This window comes from Aythya fuligula, chromosome 9, assembly GCF_009819795.1.
Source record: "Aythya fuligula isolate bAytFul2 chromosome 9, bAytFul2.pri, whole genome shotgun sequence".
NCBI classification, from domain to species: domain Eukaryota; kingdom Metazoa; phylum Chordata; class Aves; order Anseriformes; family Anatidae; genus Aythya; species Aythya fuligula.
In genome coordinates this window covers 7,836,248-7,860,568 of record NC_045567.1, presented here as the reverse complement: position 1 = coordinate 7,860,568, position 24,321 = coordinate 7,836,248, and the positions used below count along the sequence as shown (strand labels likewise).

Sequence of the window (24,321 nt, the reverse complement as noted above, 5' to 3'; positions counted from 1 at the left end):
AAATACTAAAATACTATTACATCACTACAATATGATGATAACAAAAAAGAACTTGTTACTTTTACAATATTCTAGAAGCTGAGGTCATTTTATACAGACTAGCCCCAAGAGTGAGGGCAAGAGAATGAGAATAAAACTAGTACATAAAATGCTATCCTGGCTCTCCAGTTAGGACCAAAAAACCCAAACAATCCAAAACCAAAACAAAATAACCACTCTCAACAAAGTAAAACCACCTTTAATTAAATTCCTACATAAAACAACATTTCTATGCAAAACAACCGTTTAGTCAAAAAGTAAATATATATGTTTAATTCTCTTTCAAATGTCAACAAGAATTGAGAGCTACCAGTGTTCTTTGGAGAACAAGCAGTAGTTAAAGTCTATCTTGCTGATGTTCAGAAACAGTATGTTACATCTTTTAACCAGCAGTTCCTATTGCACGTAACAAATTTGCTCTCCATGTAAGCACCTAAAAGCCTGGTACCTCACTAAATAAATTAAAACAAATCCAGTTTCTTCAGTAACCATCTTCAACACAGATATCTCGGTAAAGCAACATTACTGCAAGCTTTTAATAAATACAGAAAGATTAATGACTTCTCATTGGTGTTTTATGGAATGATCTTTTTTCATAAACACTTGCTTTCCAAAGCATTGTGGTTTTTGGTATGTATGCTCTAAAATTCACTGTACTATATTTAATGAAAATTTTCCATACATGTTTATAAGTCAGTACATTTGCATGGCACACCTAATCTGAGGATAAGAATTTCTATGTATGGCTGTAAGGAATTTCTTGTTGAACCCAAAATAAATTCATCTCCTAAGGAGCTGAAAACAAAGCCCTACGGGCTGAACGGGAGACCATTATCAAGGGGGGATTTTCAGACATGTCTGGAATTGGCCCAGCCTTCTCTTACTGAAGGACTTCTTTTGTGTGTATTATGTCAGGGGAAGAAAACTGCGCAACCCTGAACATTTGGATGCTGCACCATTTTCAGAGGTGTCTCTCCTTTTATCACCACCTCCTCCCCCCGTATTACAAATGCCTGTCTACTCTTTCGGCAGCAGTATAAGACATTAAGCAGCTCCCTGTAGTACAATGATACCGTGGTTGCTATTTACAGTAGAATTAATGCATCTGTGCCACTATGGCAGAATTCATATGAAAAATATACACACGGTCATTTTTAGCTAGATTAGAATATCAACAAAAATTTACTCTTCAAGTCCTGATTTTAAAACAAAAAACAGTTCTGTCAGAGGTCTTCAAACCTCCTAAGTGTGTTAGAGTACATTACCCTAACATATCAAACAAATATTTACATCTCCATAAAGTACCAAAGAATATTTAAAAATGCCTAGTAGCTCTCAGCGTGCAAAGTCAGCAGGAACTGATTATCCATGTTGTTCACTATTTGTAGAGACAGTCTTGGGATCAAGCATTCAGAAGCAGAGTGCAAAAGAATCAGAAATTATTTCAGCCCCTTTCTTTTTGTTGTTGCCTTGTTTCCTTTCTTATTTAAATAAAGTTTTGGTGGTCCAGACTACAGATCCCATTCAAAAACACTTATCAAGGTAACATTCAGCTTAGTGCAAATCCAGAAATCTTCTAGGATCTGTAATCTTTCCGAACAGTGTGAGCCATCCAGTTCACTTTAGTAGTCCAACTTTCCCGGAGTGCTTCATCAAATTTTTGCTTAAATTGCTTTAGTGCCTCTTCCTCACTCTTCCCTAAGGCAAGAGAGTCCTAAGATAGTAAAACAAGACAAAAACACACATGAAAAAAAAAGTCTTGTTAGAAATTTTAAAACCATAGTTAGATCCTCCTTCACCTCTTAACACAATCCACATTCTGCTTTTTTATACTTTGACACTTTTTCATCTATTATTAATTTAACAATGCATCAACGACATTTTCCTGGTTTAAAGGTAAAACTAAAAAATAATTAAGCAAGTTTCACCTTAACAGGTCTATGCTTGTGTGTTGAGCCACGAGGCAAACCACCCGTGAACTGACTACATGTAAGATGCAGGGATGCAGAATTCATCATAGAATGGCTGAGAGGAACATATATTCACTGTCTCCTTTGACTCAGAGGACAAAACACAGACTTTGTTCTACAGAGCTGAAAAATAATGCTTTGAGAACTCTATGGGAATCTTGAGAGAAATGGAAACCAATTAAAATTTATTCATCTTTGAATCAAAATTCATATACTGGAAAAATGTTAGGTCCTGATAAGCTATAAATCTTATTTTTACCTTGAGATACTGGATGTCCTTGACAGAGGTTAGCTCTGGAAGCCCTGCAGTTAACATCAGTGCAAAGAGTGTTATAAATAGATTTCCATGTTTTCGTAGAATCAAGTATGCTTCTTCACAATACTGGCGGAACCTTTATATGCAACCACAAAACACATGCCATGAACACAACACATGAGAACCTACACAGTTGACAAATATGTAATCATTTCCAAAAACTGTTATCTGGACTAAAATATACATCCTAGGAACATGGTAGTAGAAAGGACAATCGACATTTATAGGAAAAAGTGCAGAGATGTCTAGAGAACCTCCAATGCATTACTACAAAATATCACATACCTGTCTAAAAAGTCCTTAAAACATTTGTACAGAAGTCCAAAAGCTTTACAATAAGCAGAGTTCTTCAGAAAGAGCAAAAAAAGCCAAAGGTAATACCAGCATTCCACCTCCCTGATAATTTGGTAGGTGAAATGCCCTGGTGATGATATGTAGTGGACCTATGGTGGAAACTCAAAGGCTCTATAGTAGCTCCTGCCAATCCAGCCTATCCCTGTAAAGTAATTCCTTCCTGCTACCATGGTCAAAATTGAACTGACTGCCACATTTGGCATCAAGAACTATCATACAGACAGTTGAGAACTTGCTCAGTATCCCTAGATGGGTCACTGTATTCTGCCCACTGTCTAATCTGTAAATTTCCACAGGAAACTGGAAGACCCCTTCAGACTAAGGAATTACACTTCAAAGAAAAATTCTCTTCTGCAGCAATTTTCAGGCGACAGTGGAATCCTCCTGCCATTTAAAGTACACCATATTCTGTAGGTCTTGCAGTAGCACAGTCACCTAATAGCCTTTACTTTATGCTTTTAGAAATGGAGCTATGGGTTGATTTGCTCACTCTCTAGGAGAGAAATGGTTCAATTGCAGTTTTTTCCCCATTCATCCTAGACACACCATTACAAATGTATGCATAGCTTCTTCTTCTAGAAGTAGCCATTATATTTCTCAATCCATATCTAAATGCTTTATTTTATTTCTCTGACAGTCAATTCCTTCTGTGAAGACTGATAGCAAAGTGAGAGCAAAACATCCAGAATGACTGTCCCATCAGTTGGTGGGAGTGGCATAGAAAGGAAAAAGAAAAATCTGCCTTAACAAGTGGGATCTAGGAGTGTAGTTTTCCATCATCACATGCCTTTGTTTTCAATTGTAGGTCTCTAACCCAAGATGGACTAGCACACTGAATGCACATTGATGGACAGAAAGCGGAGAAGCGAGTTTGTCCTTTAAGAACAGTGCTTCATCTTACTTGAAAAATAGTCTGCGGAGTCCCTCCCTGGTGCCTAGTGCTTCAGAAGGTTTAAGAGTGGGAAACAAACAAACAAAAACAACAACAGAACAAGCACAGCAGAAGCTGCCATCTCCTGCATCATCTACTGAAGACAAAAAGGGACTGCACCTTTCCACTGCAAAACCGCAGTTTCTGATGTACAAAGTAATCTTTATACATATTCTAGTTTAAGTAGAGAAGTATATTGTAACATAAATGTGTTGACACAGTTACATGGGAAAATTAGCAAAACCAAATCCACAGAGGTTCTTGCTGTGCTGCATATAATCAGTGGAGATCATCTCAGTTACAAAAGGAAGAGATCAAAATAATACTCACCGACCAAATTTTTCAGTGTTCCCTGTTTTTCCTTGTTGTATAACATGAATGAAATCATAGGTGAGTATGAAAGGTACCCGTTCCCTTTTAATTCCAAACTTGGATTTGAAGTTCCCAAGAATATGCCCAAAATCTATGTGAAAGAGCTAAAAACAGAAAACAAAACAAAAAACATAGAAGTGAATAACTTCTCCAATGAACAATTTCATTTTTCTAATACCTCTGCAGGATGCTGGTATCAAGAACAGTTACCTCATGATGTTATTATTCTCCATAGCCCATGGCTGCAACGTTTTTGGGGTGTTTAGTTTTACAGTGTTTCAAGATTTATTTTAAAAGTCAGTGATATCAACACTTTTATGAGTAACCACTGCTACAAGTTAACATGGAAAAGACTAACTCAGTTTCAGGCTTCTGACATCTTACTGGTAATATCAGAAAAATTAGCCCAGCGATAAGCCCACAAGGCTTAACATCGTTGTATCCAAGGGCTTCCTACAGGCAGAAGCAAAGCTAGTAGAATTTATATTAATCCCAAGGAACCTGTGACAGTTTCCCCATTTCATAATCAACGATAAGGGCATTTCAGCTTTCTTCTACTAGGTAAAGACTTAAAAGAACACTGCAAACATCTATAAAACTCTCACTTTTATAACCATTTCCAGTGTTTTCTAGGCAGAAAAAAAAAGAGTAGAAAGTATCAATTCAGCAAGCAAATGCATTTTCATTTTACCTAGTTTCTAGGTTTTGAGGTTTATAGCCAAAGAGTAATACTGGCACTCAGCTGCATATTGAAAATTTCTGCAGCAGAAATACAGAAATTTCAGGAGAAATACATTGCTCGGAACTGTAATTCGTGTATTTAAGGATGGTCTTCTGCAGGATATTCTGAGAGGACTTTTAATCAGCGAATCTGAACCATTAACAGGCCTTTCAGATGCTCTGAAAAATTTCTACAGAACAGTCTCACAGACAAAGAATAGCTTACTAAACAGGCATTGGTTGTTCCTTCAACTAGTCTTACATTTAAACCTTTCTTTAAAGTTCTCCTCAATGCTCAGTAAATGAAAGAAATCCAACAGCTTTTAGACATAATTCTACTGAGACACTAAAGAAATCAGAGTTTTCAAGGTAATCTTTGTACAAAGGAGATGCTGTTGTTATTCTGCCTACAAAAAGGATTTTTACCTGGCCATTTTTTCTGACCATGATATTGTCACTGTGTCTGTCACCAATCCCCAACACGTAAGTAGCTACACAGTAGCCAGCACAAGACAGAGTGAATTCTTCAATGGCTCGATCCAAGTCATCTCTAAAAACACCAAAACAAATATTAGTGCATTCTACTAGTAATTCATGTCATGCCTTAACATCAAAAAGGATTGTTGTGAAAGAATATTGTATTTGAAGAGAGAATACTGTAGAGAGGGGCTGCACAGCCACAAGCAGCTATGGAGAATGAGAAAAGTCCAAATACTGTGAAAGGCAATGGCACCAAGATTTAAGACCTGTGTAGTTTTCTTGGGGCTTTTGTTTGGCCTAGTCTAGAATAACTTATTCAACAATATGAAACCAGAATGCTTCAAATATCAGAATTACATCTGGACCACTCTTTGAACTCCAAGGGCAACCTGAATCTGAGTCAGAGTTTGATATACTAAAAAAAAAAAAAAAAAAAAAAAAAAGCATACCTGACAGAATAAACACACATTCCTTAACACCTATAACATATAGAAACACTTAGAGAAAATATTTACAGAAATTACCCTAAATTGTATTCCTTCAGCCAGTTTAAGAGAGCATCTTTGTTGAAGGCAGCAGCAGCAGCAACGTTGCTACTATTTAACTGAATATCAGCAATGGTTTCTGAACTAGAAACAGCCTCAATAAGGCCAGAGTGATCTCCAGTTGCTAAACAGCCATAGGGCAATATCCTGAAACAAAATGAAGATTAATGTTAAAAACAAAAATAGTAAGAATGCTTCGTTAGTATATAGATACTTTCAGAGGGTTGAATATTCACTTAACTTGAACATTAAACTCTAGAAGTTAATATACAGATATTACTTGCAAAGTTAAAACATCAGCAATTAATTTAAAACATTTATTTTTCCTACTGCATATATATATCTAGAAAAAGAAATTATGAGCAACCCTTATTTTTCCATTTTACTGAACATAGTTACTTGTAATTTCATAGGAGAAACCATAGAGGGAGCCCTTTATTTGCATTTGTTAATTTCCTAGCTAAACGAACAGCTGTTACACAAGTTTATTCTAGACTATAAATTGTGTAAATGGAAACCAGAGTCTTATCCTTTTGCCCTATTCTTCCTAACTCAACTTAAAATGCTAAAAAACACTTTTGAAAATATACGCAAAAAATACTATTTTCCTGATATCGCTAATTTTAAAGTGTAGAAAGCTAATGAAAAACAGGAATACATCTTTTGATTCACCTGATACATAAGAATATTCCTGTGCATTTATACGCTATCTCTAATAAAAAACTCTACAACAATATTGTTGCATTAAAGACATAAATAGCAATTTGAATCAAGTGGATGTGTCTGAACAGGTAAGTGCATTTTTCCAAAGATTTTTGTTTGTTTCTGAGGAGTAAAACCATCACGTTTGCTTTCTTCAAAAGCACTGCACCACAAATAGAGGTGTCTACTTTCATTTTAGGCATCTTGGGTCATAAATATTCTCTCAACTCTGGACACAGACCCACATATTTAAAAAAACAGATACCAACTGATACGCAACTATAGAGTAGCACTGTAAAGATTTGCAGGCCATTAAATGTGCATGTGTGTATAGATAGAAGGCACTGCTGGTGGAGCTATTTTCATCTGTATTTATACACAAAACGGGTATTATGTTTGATTGCTTCAGAGAAGTACATCTCTTCACTGAGACAGCCTACTATCCCCTGCCACAGAAGAAAAATAAGTAAAATTCCAGAAAATTTAATTGTGAAAACACAGCTGAAGGGGTATAAGCAGTAAGAGCCCTAGAGCTGGGGATTCTTTTCCACTGGCAACAAAGCAAACAGAAAAACACATTCAACAGGGTTTTTAGAAGACAGCTAACTTCAAACTACCAACAAAAAAGAAGTGCAGATTTGGAACCTTCTTTCCTTTAGTATTCTGATACATTTCCCAATTAAAAACCCCAGGTTTCTGTGCTGAGGGGTTCTCCCAGCGAACAGCAGGGCGAGTGCAATTACAGAACACCAGCACTCAGGACACGAGGAAGCACTGCCCATCCTTATCACGACACGACAAACGTAAGCCAAGTATTGCCAGGTTAAAGTGCACGCTGGCCCTCTTCCATGGCATTTCAACCCACCCTACTTGCAGCTTAACTGGGCACCCGTCCAACAACTTCCCCTTCAAAAGCAAACAATGATGAAAGCCTTCAGCCCCTTGAGGACTGTATGCTTACAACTGGAGGAAAAAACATCCTTGTCAGAGAGACACTTTGACAGGAGTCAACTTAGGGACAAATCCTCTGGGTCCTTTCCATCTCATCCTGGTCTTTCTGACTTTGACATCTGTCAGCAGGATACGCGCCCTACTTTCTAATGTTGTATAAAGACCACTGACAGATCAATACAGCGATTCTGGATTGATAGATAGGATAATTTTCTTTCTCCGCTTCATTTTTTGTCAAGCACCATAAATGGAGGGGAAAAGATGCTTTAATGCTGTTCTTTATTTCAAGAATTTAATTATTTCTAAATACAACCTCAAGTTCTGGGACTTGATCAACACATTCTCTGGAATTTCGTGTGCAGCAGTTTCAAGACAATGACACACTTTAAACTTGTAACAAATATATTTTTCAAAGCTTTTGTGAACTCTGATTTCACTTGCACAAGACCACTTAATATCAGACTTCACACAAATTAAGGCAGTGAAAACAAGAACTCATTGCAGACAGGCAATGAAATGAAAAAGTTGTTGGGAGAACTCTCTCTGTCTGCCCAAGAAGTATCTAGGTACTGAATACTTTTATGACAATTCACCACAGTAAAGATCACTCAACAATGATTAAATTCCTCAGACTTAGAAAAGCAACAGAAAATCGTAACTTCTCCCTTAGCAAAATTTCAATGCTGCAATACAGGTAAAGCAACAGCAACACCTTTTGGTGCAAGGTCTGCTCTCAAAGCTGCACACTGCAGACCCCCCAGCATGCCAGGCAGACAGATGTTCTGCTCCTCTGCAGTGACAGGTATTTGTAATAGGTAACTTTCTATTATTTTTACGAGGAATGTTTATGTCATCTACTATGATTATGCCCACATGCATGACTTCAGACTTATTTTTGAAGCACAAATAACAGCTGTAGTTTTAACTTTTCAGGGGGTTGAACCTCTGAAAGTCTCCTTCTGTCATTCTGCAGCTGCAACCTCAATATAAACATTGTTTAAGTGAGTAAATTTGTTCCCTAACTGCCTATACTTAGAGTACAAGAAACAGGTAGAGAAACTACAGAAAGAACCGAGGAAATTTAGTAGCACATACCTTGCTAACGTCAGTTGAAATAGTTGAAATAGTTTGCCTAAGAAATTAGTTGGTACATTTTTTGTTTGTATGTCTGGCAGGAGTTATTTAAAGTATATATTCCCCCCCCCCCCCAAATTACTCTGGTACTTGACTGACTAATGCCTAAGGTGAACTGAACTCTGAGTCAGCCTTCTCCAAATGACAGAGTAGTGTTCATCATTGCTGATGGCCTTTGCTGTCTAGTGGTTGGGTCTGTACTCAGGAGCAGATGCAATTTGCACCTGAAGTTTTCTTCAGCTCTGCACTCCACAGTCCATCCAGTGACAGCCCAGGATGAAGGACCTACTGGAGAACACTGTTGCATCCTGCTGCACACACACAAATTTCCTTTTCTGATACAAACCCTGGTCTTGTTCCAATATTTAGTGAGAATGCACACACAGGAACCTAAACAACAGAACGTACCATGTGTGAGAGAGGCTACTTTACCCATGAGACAAATTAGTTGACAGTTAAAATCAAGCAAACAAAACCAAAATCGTTCTCCTTCACCTTTGCAGATCTCAAAACCCACATATATTTGGTGCCCCTCTCCAGAGCTGAGAAATCCCACTGGGAATTTTGTGCTTGCTTTACACTTCTAGTAGCACACACAGACTGGGCTAAGATTTCATATTAAATTACTCATTAGTAAGTGATTGGGAATTGCAGTACAATTATAAGGAAAGTGATCCTACCCCGAATCCCTCAATGGCAGCATGTTGGCTGCCATTTGATCCCTGCTTCAGAGAAGCTATAAGATCTGCTGTGACAAGATATTCTTGACTGGGAGTAACTTCTCGAAGAAGACAGAGGCAAGCAGCAAGTGTTTCTGCACTTACATTTGTGAAACAAGTTAGAAGCCCTGCTTTTGCTTGAATGGAGTTATCAAGCATTCTGTAGTGGAAGAAAGCTGAAAAGCACAAAATCCATTATGCATCCTGGGGTGCATCAAGCACGGCATCGCTAGTAGGTCAAGGGAGGTGATTGTCCCGCTCTACTCTGCGCTGGTGCGGCCTCACCTCGAGTACTGTGTGCAGTTCTGGGCACCACAGTATAAAAAGGACATGAAACTGTTGGAAAGTGTCCAGAGGAGGGCTACGAAGATGGTGAAAGGCCTGGAGGGGAAGACGTACGAGGAACGGCTGAGGTCACTGGGCCTGTTCAGCCTGGAGAAGAGGAGGCTGAGGGGAGACCTCATCGCAGTCTACAACTTCCTCGTAAGGGGTTGTCAAGAGGCAGGAGACCTTTTCTCCATTAACACCAGTGACAGGACCTGCGGGAACGGGGTTAAGCTGAGGCAGGGGAAATTTAGGCTGGACGTCAGGAGGGGGTTCTTCACAGAGAGGGTGGTTGCACACTGGAACAGGCTCCCCAGGGAAGTGGTCACTGCACCGAGCCTGTCTGAATTTAAGAAGAGATTGGACTGTGCACTTAGGCACATGGTCTGAACTTTTGGGTAGACCTGTGCGGTGTCAAGAGTTGGACTTGATGATCCTTAAGGGTCCCTTCCAACTCAGGATATTCTATGATTCTATGATTCTATGAAAAGGAAACAGGGAAGCAACAGCATCAGGGAAATGTAAACCTCAAAGGATGATAAAGAGCAAGAAGAAAAGACTCCACTCACTGGCACTGATGTATGAAGTAGGATTTTTCAGGAAATCATAAATATTTGACACTACTTTTTCACTTGATAGAGATGTCTCTTAACCCAAGCAACGAGAGGTCATCCAAAAGTCCTGACTCATGAACAGGGCAACAAAACTCATTACTACTGCTGCTGATTCATAGATTTTGGACTCATCTCTTCTTAATAAGTATGTAAACTGCAAACATAGATTAGAGATAATAGTCGTAACTTAGCTGCACTGTCATCCTCCAGGTGGTCAGAGGGCTGTTTTGCCCAGTTCTGTTGCCAGTTAATGCCATTTCTGAACCTCTCCTTGACAGTTGCCTCGTTAAAATCTTTGTAAGATGTAGAACTATAGCCCTACCTCAATCCCAGGATTTTATTTTATAATCAGAACTAAGAAAGGATGAATGGAAGGAAGATGCTCACAGTTATGTAAATAAATGGAAGAGGCCAATTATAGAACTGCCATTCTCACTATTTCCCCTTTCTACATTTTTCTTCTTATGAGAGTTTTAAGAAAAATCAGAGCCACATTTTGGTTTCCCTTTGTTGAGTTTAAAAAAAATGCATTAGTCAGGAAAAGCACATTTGATGACTCCCAATCACTATTCCTGTTTGCTAGGCACAGTGTGTGGCCCTGGCTGGAACCACAAACTAAGCTTCTGGGAAGGCAGCAACTGAACTATGCCTCATCTGGGATTCCACAGCTGCCAGAGGTTGTCCTTGCCCCTAAATGCTGGATCAGTCTCCTCACAGTCTATTTATAATGATATAAATTATCTAGTTTCCTCAAATCAGTGTTCAACTTAAAACACACTCAGCTACCTCATAGCAAACATGCACTTCCAGAAACAATCTGTAATTCACTTTCCTATTTTATCCCATACTTCACTCTAAAGAATATTTCCACAAGTAGCACGTTTTCCTGAAAGGTTAAGAGATTATCTGTGGGCTGCTGTTACGTGCTTTGTGAAGCACGTAATGCTTGAACAACAAAATTTGAAAAAATGAGATGAAAGAATCCAAATGAAGTATTTCAGATGATATTTAAGTATTTCTAGCCTTATAAACAACAGTTACAATTACAATTAATATAAATGATTTCAGCTATTTCATAGGCATACAAAATTGACCTTATGGTGTCCAAACAATTTGTAGTAAAATGTGAATCTGATACGAATCTATCTTCATTAGAACTATTAGAACTATTTTTCTATCAAGAAGTTAGAATTTGACAATTACTTTAACTAAATCTGGTGCATAGATTGGCTGGAAAAGCTTCCCTCAGACTGGAGGGTTGTATTATAATGTTGAACAATGCCTCACACTTTGGAATAGTATTCCTATAAAGAAGACAAGCTTATCCTATCAAGTATATGAAGGTAAGAAAGCTGCTTTGGAGAAGACTTCAAGATTCAAAGATATTCCTGGTCTGGAAAATGTTTTCTGACATCCAAATGGTGTTTTAACAATAGAAGAATGCTAAGTGAGACTTCAGAACGTATGTTAAAGGTGTTTACAATGCCTGCAAGCAGGAATGGAAGCTTTAACACAAAATATTATTGACTTAAAACTTCATAAAAACCTCTATAGTACTAAATACACTAGGACACCATGCTTATTCTCCACTGATTTTTATAGTATTAGAACTACATCATTGAAATGGCATCAAAAATACATTTTGACATACAAATTTTGAGGAAGCTGCAGAGTTGTTTTTTTTTTTTTCCCCAATATAGCAGTGGCTCTAAATATATCACCTTTCCTGCCAGCCTCATCTTACTACAGAATCTTGTCTTACACATGAATGATCACCTGTTATTTATCAGAATTCAAAAATACAACCGAAAATATGCAGTAATTGGGAATAGCAGGTAGCAAGCATAAAACAGATGGAAATACTTTTTCTTACCTACAAATAAGACTTTCACCACAGGCTATTGACAAGGCTAAGAATATTAAAATGTTTAGACTCCAGCAACCACTTATTTGTTTTCAGCCTTCAGGCAGAGTATGTAGTTGCCCACCCATCCAGACCGTAACACCCTAACTCAGAGGCAAGAATAGCACAGCAGGCAGACTCAAAAGCATTGCTAAAGTCAGGGTAAGGACATCTCCTCAAATTCAGTCATTTTATCACAGAAGGCAGTCTGATTAGTCAGGCACAATTTACCCCTGGTAAATCCATATCGACTGTTCCCAATCTTCTATCCTATATAGTAGGTAGAAGACGGACAAACCTGTTACATTTGGTAGGAAATTGCAAAATAAAAATAAAAATAAAACAAAAACATACTTGGACAGAAATGTATTCATTTATGGCCATGGCTGTACAAACCATACGTACCATTAAGAAATAAGACCAATAGAAATAAGAAAATGTTAAAAAAGAAGAGGTTGATTGTTTGGCTATTCCACAACTCTGGTAATTCTCAACCAGATAGCGAACTTTTATAACAAACAGTCCTAACCTCCTCTTACCCCACTCTCAGGTTAGAATGCCTAAAGTTGACTAATTTCTAAAGCGTGTTTTGCCTGCTAGAAAAGCCTGTGTATTCCAGGTGCAAACCTCAATGACTAGTTTTTAACCAGTACTGCTCAAACACCAGATAGATTACAGAAAGCCTTCACATAAAGATCTTTTCATTGGACAGCAGATTTGCATTCTACATTGGTACCTCACTTGCACATGTGCAGTAGAACCTAAGAGCTGTAATTCCCATAAATCACAAAGTGAACTCCCATTTTTGCATACACCTGAAAAGTCTATGACAGGTAATAGACACGTTTGTTACTTGAGAAATTTATAAAATACATGCTTTTGGAAAGCTCACAGACACAAACAAAACAAAGAAAACCCAAAGGAAACCAACCAATGAATTAAACAAAATGCACAGAACCTGCCTGCTGGGCCTTTAGGTCAAGAATTGTTTCCTCACCTCATACAATGCTTTTTGTCTGGCTTAAAACAGTAAAATGTTTTCATTTTCATTGCGGAGAGCGCAATTTATAATCACCATGGAGACTTAGATACTCTGGGAAAGACACAGTGCACAAGGACAAATATCCTGCTTGATAATAAGTAAAAATCTCAATGTTTAACTTCACTTCTTACATTATTTCTTTTCATGGCTAAATTATTTTGTAATGTGGGCCATCTGGGGAATAAACTGCAAAGAGAAGCCATGTAGTTAGGTAAGTGCCTTCTATAGCCTGCTCACCTTGGCTATGACAAATGAAACCTTTTGGCATCATTCCAGATGTTTAGGGGAAAGCATATGAATAGGAAAGCTTTACTGGTAAGAGTGGACTCTCCACTGAAATAAACAAACCCTTAAGAGATCCTTACCGGAGATCCAGGCCAGCTTCTTTCCAAAGTATGTCCATCAAACGCAAAATCTGGAGTGTCAACATGTCCTGTCGGAGATCTATAATGGAAGATTGAAACTGCTACTTCAGTTTCTCAAGAGTGTTGTAGATAAACCATCTAATATTTATAAGGCTTTCAGAAAAGGCTATCTAAAAATCCTCAATCCTAAATGTGAAAGCAGGATTAACCGTATCATTACGACTGATAACATCTGTAGATTGAAAACTAGTCAAAAAGATGCTTAATTTGTTTGCTGATGCAATAGTAAGCCATGTTTAATTTATGGCAATACAGAGCAACAAAGCTTAAGTGCAAGTGTGAGAATAAAGAAAGAAGTGCTCAGCACTGCTTACCATCACCATTTTTAAAGATGATCCCTACAAGATCTCCTCCAAACATCTTATTGTTGTATACTATCCATAGAGGCTTCATTTTAGAATCCATATATCTACACTTCTCAACGCTAGAAGAAAATATAACAAATGCTATAGTCAACTAAAAATAGTTCAGTTGAACAGGACTAAGCATTGTTCAAAAACACAACAGAAAATGTAGATTTCCAGTTTGGAATTACTTAAACATTACCTCAGCTTTCATTCAGCTACTATGCTATCAGCACATACTGAGTTATGGATGAATCTGTCAAACATCAACTATGTTGAACACCACGATTGGCACTTTTAGTCTTATATTTAAATATGTTTAGCTATGGTAATACATTCACTAAGAGAGTATTAAGTTTCTTTGTGGATCACAATAATCTTCAGACTTTACTGCTATTTAACCTCGGGAAGACTGCCAACAGACCTTCTCTCACTATAGAAAGCGTTCCCTGTGACAGCATATCTGCTAAACAATACAGCCAAAGGAAGTTCAAGCACATAGGCGTTTCTACTTTAGTGTTCCCACTCAAAAGCTACAGTGAAACTTTATTCACTCATTCTTAACTTACTGTAGTTCTGAAAGTATAACAGAAGGATTCAGAGGAGACTGCAGGTCAGAAAGCGCTTCTCTGTAAGCATTTTGTTTCAAACACGTGTGCATTGCATCTTTTCCTTTTGCTTTGCTTTGTTTCATGGCATTCAGCTTAATTAAGCTGTTTAAAGTCTTCATTTTATTAAGGGCTTCCACCTGAAAGATATTTTATCTTTAAAATTTACTGGTTTGACTTTGCATGTAATACAATCTAAAATTGTGTATGAAAACAAAAAGCAGTTATCTGAAATATAAAGCAATTTTACAACATTCTATAAAATGGAAATAATAATCAGAAATTAAGATGGCATTTCTGAAACAAATGACAATAGACTTTTGGAAATTATTTATGTCCTAGAAGTACCATTTCTGTAACAAAAACATGGATGGGATGAAATCTCTGAAACCTCAAGTCACTTTTTAAGCAGGACTTAGTATCTCCAACACAGTGACATTTTAATGTATGACAAATTTACAAAAAGACACCTTCAAAATTCAGTTTCCATCACAAATTAAATAAGGCATAGCATAGGTGCCTCAATCCATACTAAAGTCAACAGAAATTGAGTGTATCATACTTCTACAAAAATCAAACATTACTTGAAGCAATGGATGAAGATGCTGCATTATATGCATCCAGTTAGTTGCAAACAACAACATGGGGCCACAACACAAATTGCAGACATTTGTCACATACACAACTACACATGCTCAATATTTAAGACTCTGCTCTGCAAAAGTTTGTTCATTAAAACCCTGCTGAAATTAGGCATAAGGTAAATGCTCTGATCAGTTAGGATGCTCCAAATCTGCATGCATCATCTAAGCAATATTTACTTTTAGAATGTGTAAAGACACGTTTAGCTTTTTTTTTCTTCCTCTGTTTTAGAAAGTCTTCCACCGGTACAGTTTATAAGAAAACAAGTAAACTAGCAATGTAAATATACATAACATTAACAGATAAAAGCCCTTTGATAACAAACCTACATAGCACATACAACGAACATAGTTTCTACGCTGCATCTACATCTAAGCAACTTGTTAGCAGAATACAAAGTATATAACAATTCACGGTAGCCATAAGTTAACATGCTCAGCAATGTGCTGCAATATTCTCTAGCAAACTGCATCAATTTAAATAATTGTAAAAGATTATTTCTATTCAAGGAAGCCTCAGTCTAACTTATAAGGTGCTGAGTCAAGACTTACCACTTTTACAGACAGACTGAACCCTGCTAAGCAGGATGCTGTGGAAATTGTATGGAGTTTGATTATAAAACTGAGGCAACGGAGACCTGCCAGGTCAGCCATCTGTCAAAACTAAAAGCGCTCTGCTTTTCCACTATTCTAGGAGCTGTACAAACATCAGTGACAAGGGAACAAAATGGAACCTGTGTTGTACAAACAGGAACTTTTTGAAGTATTTCTACTTTGAATTTCTTCCGTGTTTGCACAGTTGGAAATTTTTTTGCCCCTTCTTTGATTGTACTGACATTTGTTTCCCGTGAAGTGCACAAAAACTTTACTGACCTTAGGTCTATTGCTTAAGCATTTCATCACCTAATCTTTTTATGATTTTGACAATACTAACAAGCACTCATGTAAGAGATGGTCTTTTCAATGGTCTGTGAACTGCAGAAATAAGGAGCACAACAGTACATGCCTGTTCTGTTTGTTTCTTGAAGTACATTTTCAACATTGACAGTATCAAAACTGTCAGAAATAACAAACATCAGACTAACATTTACTGAGTTGCCTTTTCTGTCCTTATTTTTCCTTGATGTAGCAAATACATTAATTCCAGAGCTACAATTTTTAAGGATTTTATGTTAGCAATCTAAATTTTCTTGCTAAAATTACATTACAGCCTTTAGAACATGATTTGCAAGTCTCTATTATTGATCTGCCAATAAGCTTATTAGTCTGTTTAAAAGTAAATCTCTCTCCTTTTTTTTTTTTTTTTTTTTAAATGGAAAATCTGTATTAACACTAAAATGAGTATTTGGGTTGCTTCAACACCTGTTTCCAGGGAGTACTGCATTATTCTACAAATAGAATAGACTTTCGCATTACTTTTTAGCAAAAGCTGTAAGAAGCAATCCTGGATTTATCCATATAAAGTTTAGATAGAAATGTAATAGTTTATATTAAACAAGCTGCTCTGATAGGATGGGGTGGAGGTTGGGGGTGTCACAAGTTTTAAGTGCATATAAACCCTTCCTCACCTAATAATCTGGACAGTCTACTTTTCTGTCTAGTTCGTATGCATAGTGCTGAAAGTCCCTGCACTTCTCAGAACACTATAAAAACAGGGCGCTGCCTCGGAGGCCCCACAGCATGAGCTGCCTTCTGTACCAGGGAAGACTGCTCCATCATTACAGCCATCTATTCAACCCACTCATTTCTCCCTCTCATTCATGCTTCCTTCTCTCCCCCCACATTCCCTCCTCTCTCCTAAACAGATGGACTTTGTCAAGGTAACCAATACGACCCATAGGAACACTGGAACAAGCATTTGAGTTACAAGCTAGACTAAGTCAAGATTTAAGGAAGGAGGGAAGTTTATACCTGTTTAGCAAGCACTTTCATGTGAGCAACACTTCCTCGGCAGTAAGCTTCAAGTATCAAACCAAACTGTATTGAAACAGCAGGTATGTGAACCTCTGACCTATAAGGGAACATCACAGAAGAAAAGCATCTTATCTATCAAGACAGACCACATAATTTTACAGACTGGCATTTAAAGCAAATAAAGTGGAAACAAAAAAAAATGCTTCATGGTCATTAGATAAAATAAAAAGGCAGATTTCAAATGAATTAACAAAACACTCATAAGGAATGGTGAGTTTCAACACATGCCACTTGATTTTAGGTCTAGGACTGTTCTGGAAGCAATAATGATAAGAGGTAGTTACTGGGTATTTGTTTTCAGGAACCTCTTCTTTAAAGAAAGTAATATTGATGGAAAATGATATTGAGAGTCAGGGCTGACGTTACACTGCGTGTTCTCAAATCTTGGTAAGGAAAAGCCAAAGTTTCCCTGAGGGGTACACTTGGAAAGAAACACTGAACCATATTTGCAGAACGAATTATTCTCCAAAACATTTGCATGTAGTACTTGCTCTTGTTATTTAGAAATATTAGAATAATTTAGTTGTATTTTGAAGACAGAATCAACCTATAAATCCATTCTGCAAGATATCTGCAATTCATAGAACTCAAATAGAACTCATCATCAAATGTAGCAACAACACACAGAATTATTTTTATTTTCTGTTAGTCTTTGAAAAATTGTATTTTTCCCTGTGAGGTATAAATACTGTATTTTTACTGCAAGCACACTCAAAACAAACACTAAAATCATACACAGACCTAACTTACCAGTTAGCTAGAGCTGACTGCAGTTTCAAGTATTTTCTTCAAATAGTGGATTACAAAGCATAGTAATATATTTAAAATAAGAGTATGGCTTTGATCTATAAATGCCAAAGGTAAAAGAAAATTCTTGATCTGCCTACTAGAAGCCTAATCAGGACCAACAGTTTCAGAAAGATGTAAGGGAAAAATTCTTACCTTAGATGCCAAAACAGCATCTGTCCTATTCTCCTATTAGCAAGGGCTCTCTCTAATAGAAATCTGGAGAGAGCGCAATCAAGAAAAGGTTCATATTTCAGGACTTGCACAAGTTGAAGAAGATACTGAGAGAGTTCTTCATCGCTAGAATGAGGTACATAAAATGAGTTGATAAAAAGGTAACTAGATTAATGACATTCCAGAAATTCAGATGCATATGCCAAACCCAACTATGCAAATTTAGGTTCAACAGGAAGAGTTTATCCCAATCTTTCAGTAATAAGGAGAAGAAAAATAATACACAACTTAGTGCAACTGCTAGATTGATCAATTTATCATTAAGTTAAAAGATTTTTAAAAGTCAAACCTTTAAGTAAAAATGTCATTTAATCATGGGCCTTTACAAGATCAACATCTCAGCCTGAGCTCTAGGTTAAGCATCTAGGAGATGAATTATTTCATGTTTCCAGATTGGACATTGGCTCCACTTTGACCCCTCAAGCTCTGACTGAGGAGCTGTATCTTTGGAATTACTGAAACCTAGCAGTCAGCTAACTCCTACAGGCACGGGCAAGAAGGGCACTTGAGGCAAAACTAAGAATACTTGCATACCCATTCCAAAATCAGGAAAGCAGTATTCACTCTACTGAATGTAATTCATTGACCTGTCTTAAGATGTTAGTGCCTGTTAGCTGAAAGGTGTTAATTTATTAAGATACATTCACAAACTGATCCATTTAGGTAAAATATTGGTGGTGCATTACCAAAAACATAATATTGTTTAGAGTATGAGGAAAATCAGAGACAAATCTTTCAGACACCAAGCAATGCCCAAAGTACTTATATTTCAGAAAGGCAAATTTAAGTATATAGTGACAGTTCATAAACAAGATTTTTAAAAGCTTCTACGTTAGTTAACTACTGTAAGTAATACTGACAAAATAAAAGTAATTCCAATAATGTTCTACAAAGGCTTGTACCTACCCCCTCCCACAAAAAAAAAAAAAAAAAAAAAAAGCCAAAACAAACCTCTTAACACTTGACAGTTATGTTACTCCAGAACAAATCTGAACTTTCCCTGACTTTTTACATTCAAGTATTTTTCCTTTTATAAATGGCCTGAAGAATTCAGATTGTCTGCCTAGGATGAAACAGGAACCTTCTGCACATCACGGAAGGATTTCAGAGATGCAAATACTGGACTCTTTTGTTCTCTTTATCTTACTCTGAAACCCTTCAGTAACTTGGTCAAAATATTCAATCACACTGCATTGTATTTATTTTTGTCTACCTTTTTATTTCAGCTAATAGTATCACCTTTAGGTTAGAGTGTTTTTTTTTGTTTGTTTGTTTGTTTTTTACCAGCTGCCTTTTTAAATAAGGTGGAAACTGATTTCTGATACCCAGCTGAACATAATTTTGCTTCAGAACCAGAACTAAGAGTACTAGAAATAATTCCAGATGTACAAATTCTGTATTATTTGGATAGCCCAGCAGCTAAAATTCTTGTTTATTTGAAAGAAGTCAAAATATTATTTTTTTCCAAATGTATAGCCTTGACCATTAAAAAAAAATCATTTAACTATCTACCACAGAGACTTTAGAATTCAAGGACAGGAAATGCAGTAATGCTGCAAATGATAATGTTAAACAACGCATGCCCTACGTTACACTGAAGGGCAAAATTATGTGTGATAAAGGAAGAACCACAGATAGTACAGGCTACTATCGAGATTGAACAAACTAGTAATTTTTTAGGTTTTTTAATTGTATGCTAAAGCTTATGTTTCTATTACATGATACAGCAAATACTTGACAAAATGACAGAGTAGATGGATAGCATTTCTTAATGATGCAAAGTCAAAATGGTATAATAATCAAGTATTTACAAGAAGTTCTCACAATATCTGGTTCTCCCTTTGTCCAAGGAAGGAGTGAATACAACTCTCTGGGACAAATGTAAACCATTTTTTTCTTAGCAGCGTGGAAAATAATAATCTTTGAATATAAGATGTCAGAGTAAAGGGGTTTTACGTGGCTTCCAATTTGTGTATCCAGAAAGACTGCTTAATGTGGTCATTATTCACAGCAGACAGTCCATTTAAATCTTTCCTCTTGGGGTTCTTTTTTCCTGTAGACATACAAAATTAAGTTTCTTCCCCTCGAGAAAACCTTGTATGCTGCACTAATATGATATACTCACCTCATTTGCTTTAAACATCCCACTGCATATTCTCTCACGTACTGGTCTGGATAATTGAAATCCAACAATTCTAATGCTTCTCTAGGCAGCAGCTTGGGCCATATCTGAAGGAGAGCCTGAAGCTGTTTTAAAAAGAAGACTATCAGGTTACAGGTAAAGTAACTATTTAAGAAAACAGATGGATATAACTGCTCATGAAAGCATTCATACTAACAGAAGGAGAGAAACAGACTGGTCTGACTGAATTAAAAAAAAAAGAAAGTGGGAAAATGGTCCCACTTCTGGTTGAGTTTAACAACCTTTAAAATTATCCTGATGATTTTTTGGCAGTAGGCCTCATTCACGTTTACTCAAAAAATCTGTTTCTTCACACATAGACAAGATGCACAGTAAACAATAGTTAGGTAATGCCAGATGTGAATTTTAGAAACTGAGTTTCAGTAAAATTTAGAGAATGTTTTATTAACACTCATAAATATGTAAACATTCTGGTAAAAATACAAGTTTTCTCTTAATAAAGGTTTTAAGATCATTTTTGTTAAGAGAGATCTTTACCAAAAATATTTATCCATCTCAACCAATGAAGCATTTTCTTACATATACATAGTAATGGCCTTAAATGCAGAAAGGATGATTCAGATAGATATTAATAATTAGATAATAATAATTAAAACCCCAAATCCCAAAGACAATGATGTGCTAGAAAAAAGTTGAAGAAAAACTAGTCTCTTATTTTGAACTACTAAGAAGAAAAAACATCTAGAGGTTGCATAAAATAAACTTATTGCATTTTAATGAGGCTACCCACCAAGGATATGTTTTAATAATATATATATATATATATATATATATATATATATATATATATATATATATAAATAAGACTAAAAGAGGACACTATTAGTCAAAATAAGTCTGAACGTGTAAATACAATATAGAGCGTACACTTTTTCTTTTCTATGCTAAGAAGCCATAAGTCATGATAAAAATTTCTATTCAATCCTTAGCCCATGAGGGTCAAACACCACCAGTCTTTATATCAAGAAGCACTACAGCCATCAACACTTCCATATCATGAATACTTGAACTGAAATTCTCAAATAAATACTAACACTGAGCAGACACTTAATACCATAAAAGCAGATGTTGAAAATGCAAACAGCAGCTATGCCTGCCAGACACACAATAAGAAACTTCAAAACAAATGTATCAGAATTTCTAGACAACCTACTTTAAATCAGGTGCAGAACCCATACAAACACAGAAATGTTTTGTTAATAATGAATGATCAAAATGAATGAAGAATCTGAGTTACATTCTGAAAAGACAAGTGTACGTGGCATTACTTGCTTCAGAATCAGGCAATGAATTTTGAAAGCCGTGGTCGGCAGTACATACATTCACTGTGAATTACATTTCAAGATACAGACCTCCTAACTTTGACTGCAGCAGTACTCAATTTTTGAAATAATTTCAGAGGTTAATAAAATGAGAAAATGTTAACTGATGTGACCTAGAGGAATTGGGATCTAACTGGCCTATGACACAAGCAAGAAAATTCACCAAATATGCACTGCTCTGTTTACATTCTTCCTCGGAACTTTTATTAAGAGAAGCACATTCCAGCCAGCTCCATATCCCAGGTGCATTGCAACTGGCTCAAAAGGGCAGGTCAAGGGACATCAGAAATGCTCGTTGCATTTGGAGTAAAACTTGGATTATGAAACGCCCTCATCTGGTTAGACAGCAGCGAGGTAGCTCTGAAGAGCTTCCAAATGCATCTGATTTTTAAAGAACTTTTATATTTCATATGTTTCAGAACTTTTAAAAGTTCTCTACAATATCAAACATTAAAATGCTACACACATGAATTACTGCATAATTCTCCTCACACATGGTTTGAAACTCCTGACAAGCTGTGAGAAAACGACAAACATTGAATTCTCAGCAATGATCTAAAGGTTTAGAGAAAGCTCGAGTCTGACTGGCCTTGCTGTATCAGTTCTGCTCCCCCAATGAACCAACCACAACTTCTTCCCTAACAAAACAAGTTTCCTATAAGAGACAACACAATTACAGAAAGGTCAGTATTTTTCTTCCAGTCACTTCAAATATTTAAAAATTAACTAGCCTTTCTCTAGTTAGTGCCACTTCAGCAAGGTGTCCAATTAATAATGTCTAATTTCCATTTTGAGAATAAATACTGTCTGTGAATCCTGTCAGACAGTTCTGCCATCCCACTACTCTGCTGAGTGAGGAGGTGATGGAAACATAAGGAAAACAGAATACATTCAGGGCAACTATTCTACTAAAATATTGCAATACAACGAGAGCTTGGATGAAATCTATGTGATAAATAACACAAGAAAGCTGCTTTGATCCACTGTACAAAAATTCATGGACCACTGAACTAATAGCTTAAAGATGGTTTAAAAATCAAACATAATACTCCATTTCTAAGAAAATTTACTACATTTGAGCTACAAAAAAAGAACAGGAAGATCAGAAAGTTCATCTTAGTTGTATAAACCAAAGTTCATTGTACCATTTCAACAATTTCTACACTTGAGGAAAAAACAAAACAAAAACTATTTACTAATGATTTGACTGCTGAATTTTTCCACCCCATCTTTGCCTTTTCCCTTACCTGAGCAACATCTTCAAGTTTGTTCCATTTTAAGGACAGCAGCAGTTTTGGCAATGATTGTGGAAAATTTTCACGACAGTCATATCGCAAAGTCCAAATAAGATCCATTTCATTTTCACAGAGCTGAGATAAAGGATCTCTTTCCATTATTTCTTTTAGCACAACAAAAAACTTCTTACCACCTCGACCCTAGAAAATGAGTAAAGTATAATGTTTTGATATATTCAGTAAGATTCTTATTTTTAGCACAAATGCTATACCAGGCAGAATATCAGATAGAAGTCATGAAATACAGGGGAACAACGATTACACCTTTCTTTCAGATTTCTGAAGCTAGTTCTAAGAACTGCAACTAGTACAGTTATTCAAAAATGCAGTGTGCAGAAGTTTCTGAATGATAACTTCAAAATTAATGACACTAGGTGGCAATATTTCTATTTTCCAACTCCAATGGGGAAAACTCTTGTTCAGGATACATACACATGCTTTTTCCTTTCATATTTCAAATGAGCAAATTTTATTGATATATAAATAATGCTTTTAAATTTTTACGCCAAAAGACACTTTTCCAACAATAACCAAAGGGAAGTACGGTTGCTAAGTGTACAAAGAGATATTTTTTGTCTTCTAATCCAGACTTGTCTTTTCCAGACATTTCTCTCTGTTTCATCTCTCTGAAACATTAACATAACATTTGTATGAATGAGTCTTCACACTGGCTCAGTTACTACCTCTATCCTCTTATACTCTCATGCAAGCTCCTAGGGCAGAAATTAAAGGAATAATATCAGCAACAACAGAATTCCATAAATTAATGAGATGAAAAACTGCTGCATCTGAGTAAGGATGTAGCAGCTGAAAGGAGTAAATTAGTTTCAAGATAATATTCTGAAGAAAAAAAAAAACACAGCAAGCTTTTAATACCAAAGCCAACTTTATCTTCACAAAGCTAAAGGAAGTTTCAGAGTAATTTTAAGAGGTTGGCCAAAGGTCTTTACATTAATGGAAAATGAAAGTTGAAGAAAGATGGTAGTAAAATCAGGACTGATAACAGAAAAACAGCTATCATTAAAACAACGTTCTGTACAGGTTTTCCACCTGACAAAAATGTATATTTATGCATCTGTTGTACATACAACTTATTTAAATTTTAAAATATTGCCTTTAGTAGATGCTTACCGCCATTGCAGCATTGTCACTGCTTCTTGCAATCTCAGCTGCCTTTTCAAGTATCTGCAAAAAGATGTTTTTAAATACATTAGATTTAAATACAAATCTGACTGCATTGAAAGAATAAGTATAACAATGAAGCAAATAAGGAAATTTCGCTATCTTTTAAATAATTAGAACACTATTAAGTTGTATATACAGTTGTACAGAATGGAGAAAGTATTGCTCCATCTAAAATTGGGTAAAGAGGG

General features: G+C 36.3%; 1 protein-coding gene across 4 annotated transcripts in view; it reads right to left on the bottom strand.

Moving 5' to 3' along the window:
* Nucleotides 1-218: 218 nt before the first annotated feature.
* PIK3CB (phosphatidylinositol-4,5-bisphosphate 3-kinase catalytic subunit beta) overlaps nt 219-24,321 on the bottom strand; it is a 101,690-nt gene continuing 77,587 nt past the window's right edge. For all 4 annotated transcript variants that reach the window (XM_032193127.1, XM_032193125.1, XM_032193126.1 and 1 more), the window contains 13 exons: nt 24,080-24,133; nt 22,901-23,089; nt 20,254-20,375; nt 18,051-18,194; nt 17,046-17,145; nt 14,455-14,633; nt 13,856-13,965; nt 13,482-13,560; nt 5,707-5,874; nt 5,129-5,252; nt 3,941-4,086; nt 2,269-2,401; nt 219-1,753 (listed from right to left, as the gene is read on the bottom strand). In XM_032193127.1, the coding sequence (XP_032049018.1) occupies nt 1,616-1,753; nt 2,269-2,401; nt 3,941-4,086; nt 5,129-5,252; nt 5,707-5,874; nt 13,482-13,560; nt 13,856-13,965; nt 14,455-14,633; nt 17,046-17,145; nt 18,051-18,194; nt 20,254-20,375; nt 22,901-23,089; nt 24,080-24,133 (1,686 nt within the window). In that variant the 3' untranslated portion in view covers nt 219-1,615. The remainder of the gene's footprint in view (nt 1,754-2,268; nt 2,402-3,940; nt 4,087-5,128; nt 5,253-5,706; nt 5,875-13,481; nt 13,561-13,855; nt 13,966-14,454; nt 14,634-17,045; nt 17,146-18,050; nt 18,195-20,253; nt 20,376-22,900; nt 23,090-24,079; nt 24,134-24,321) is intronic.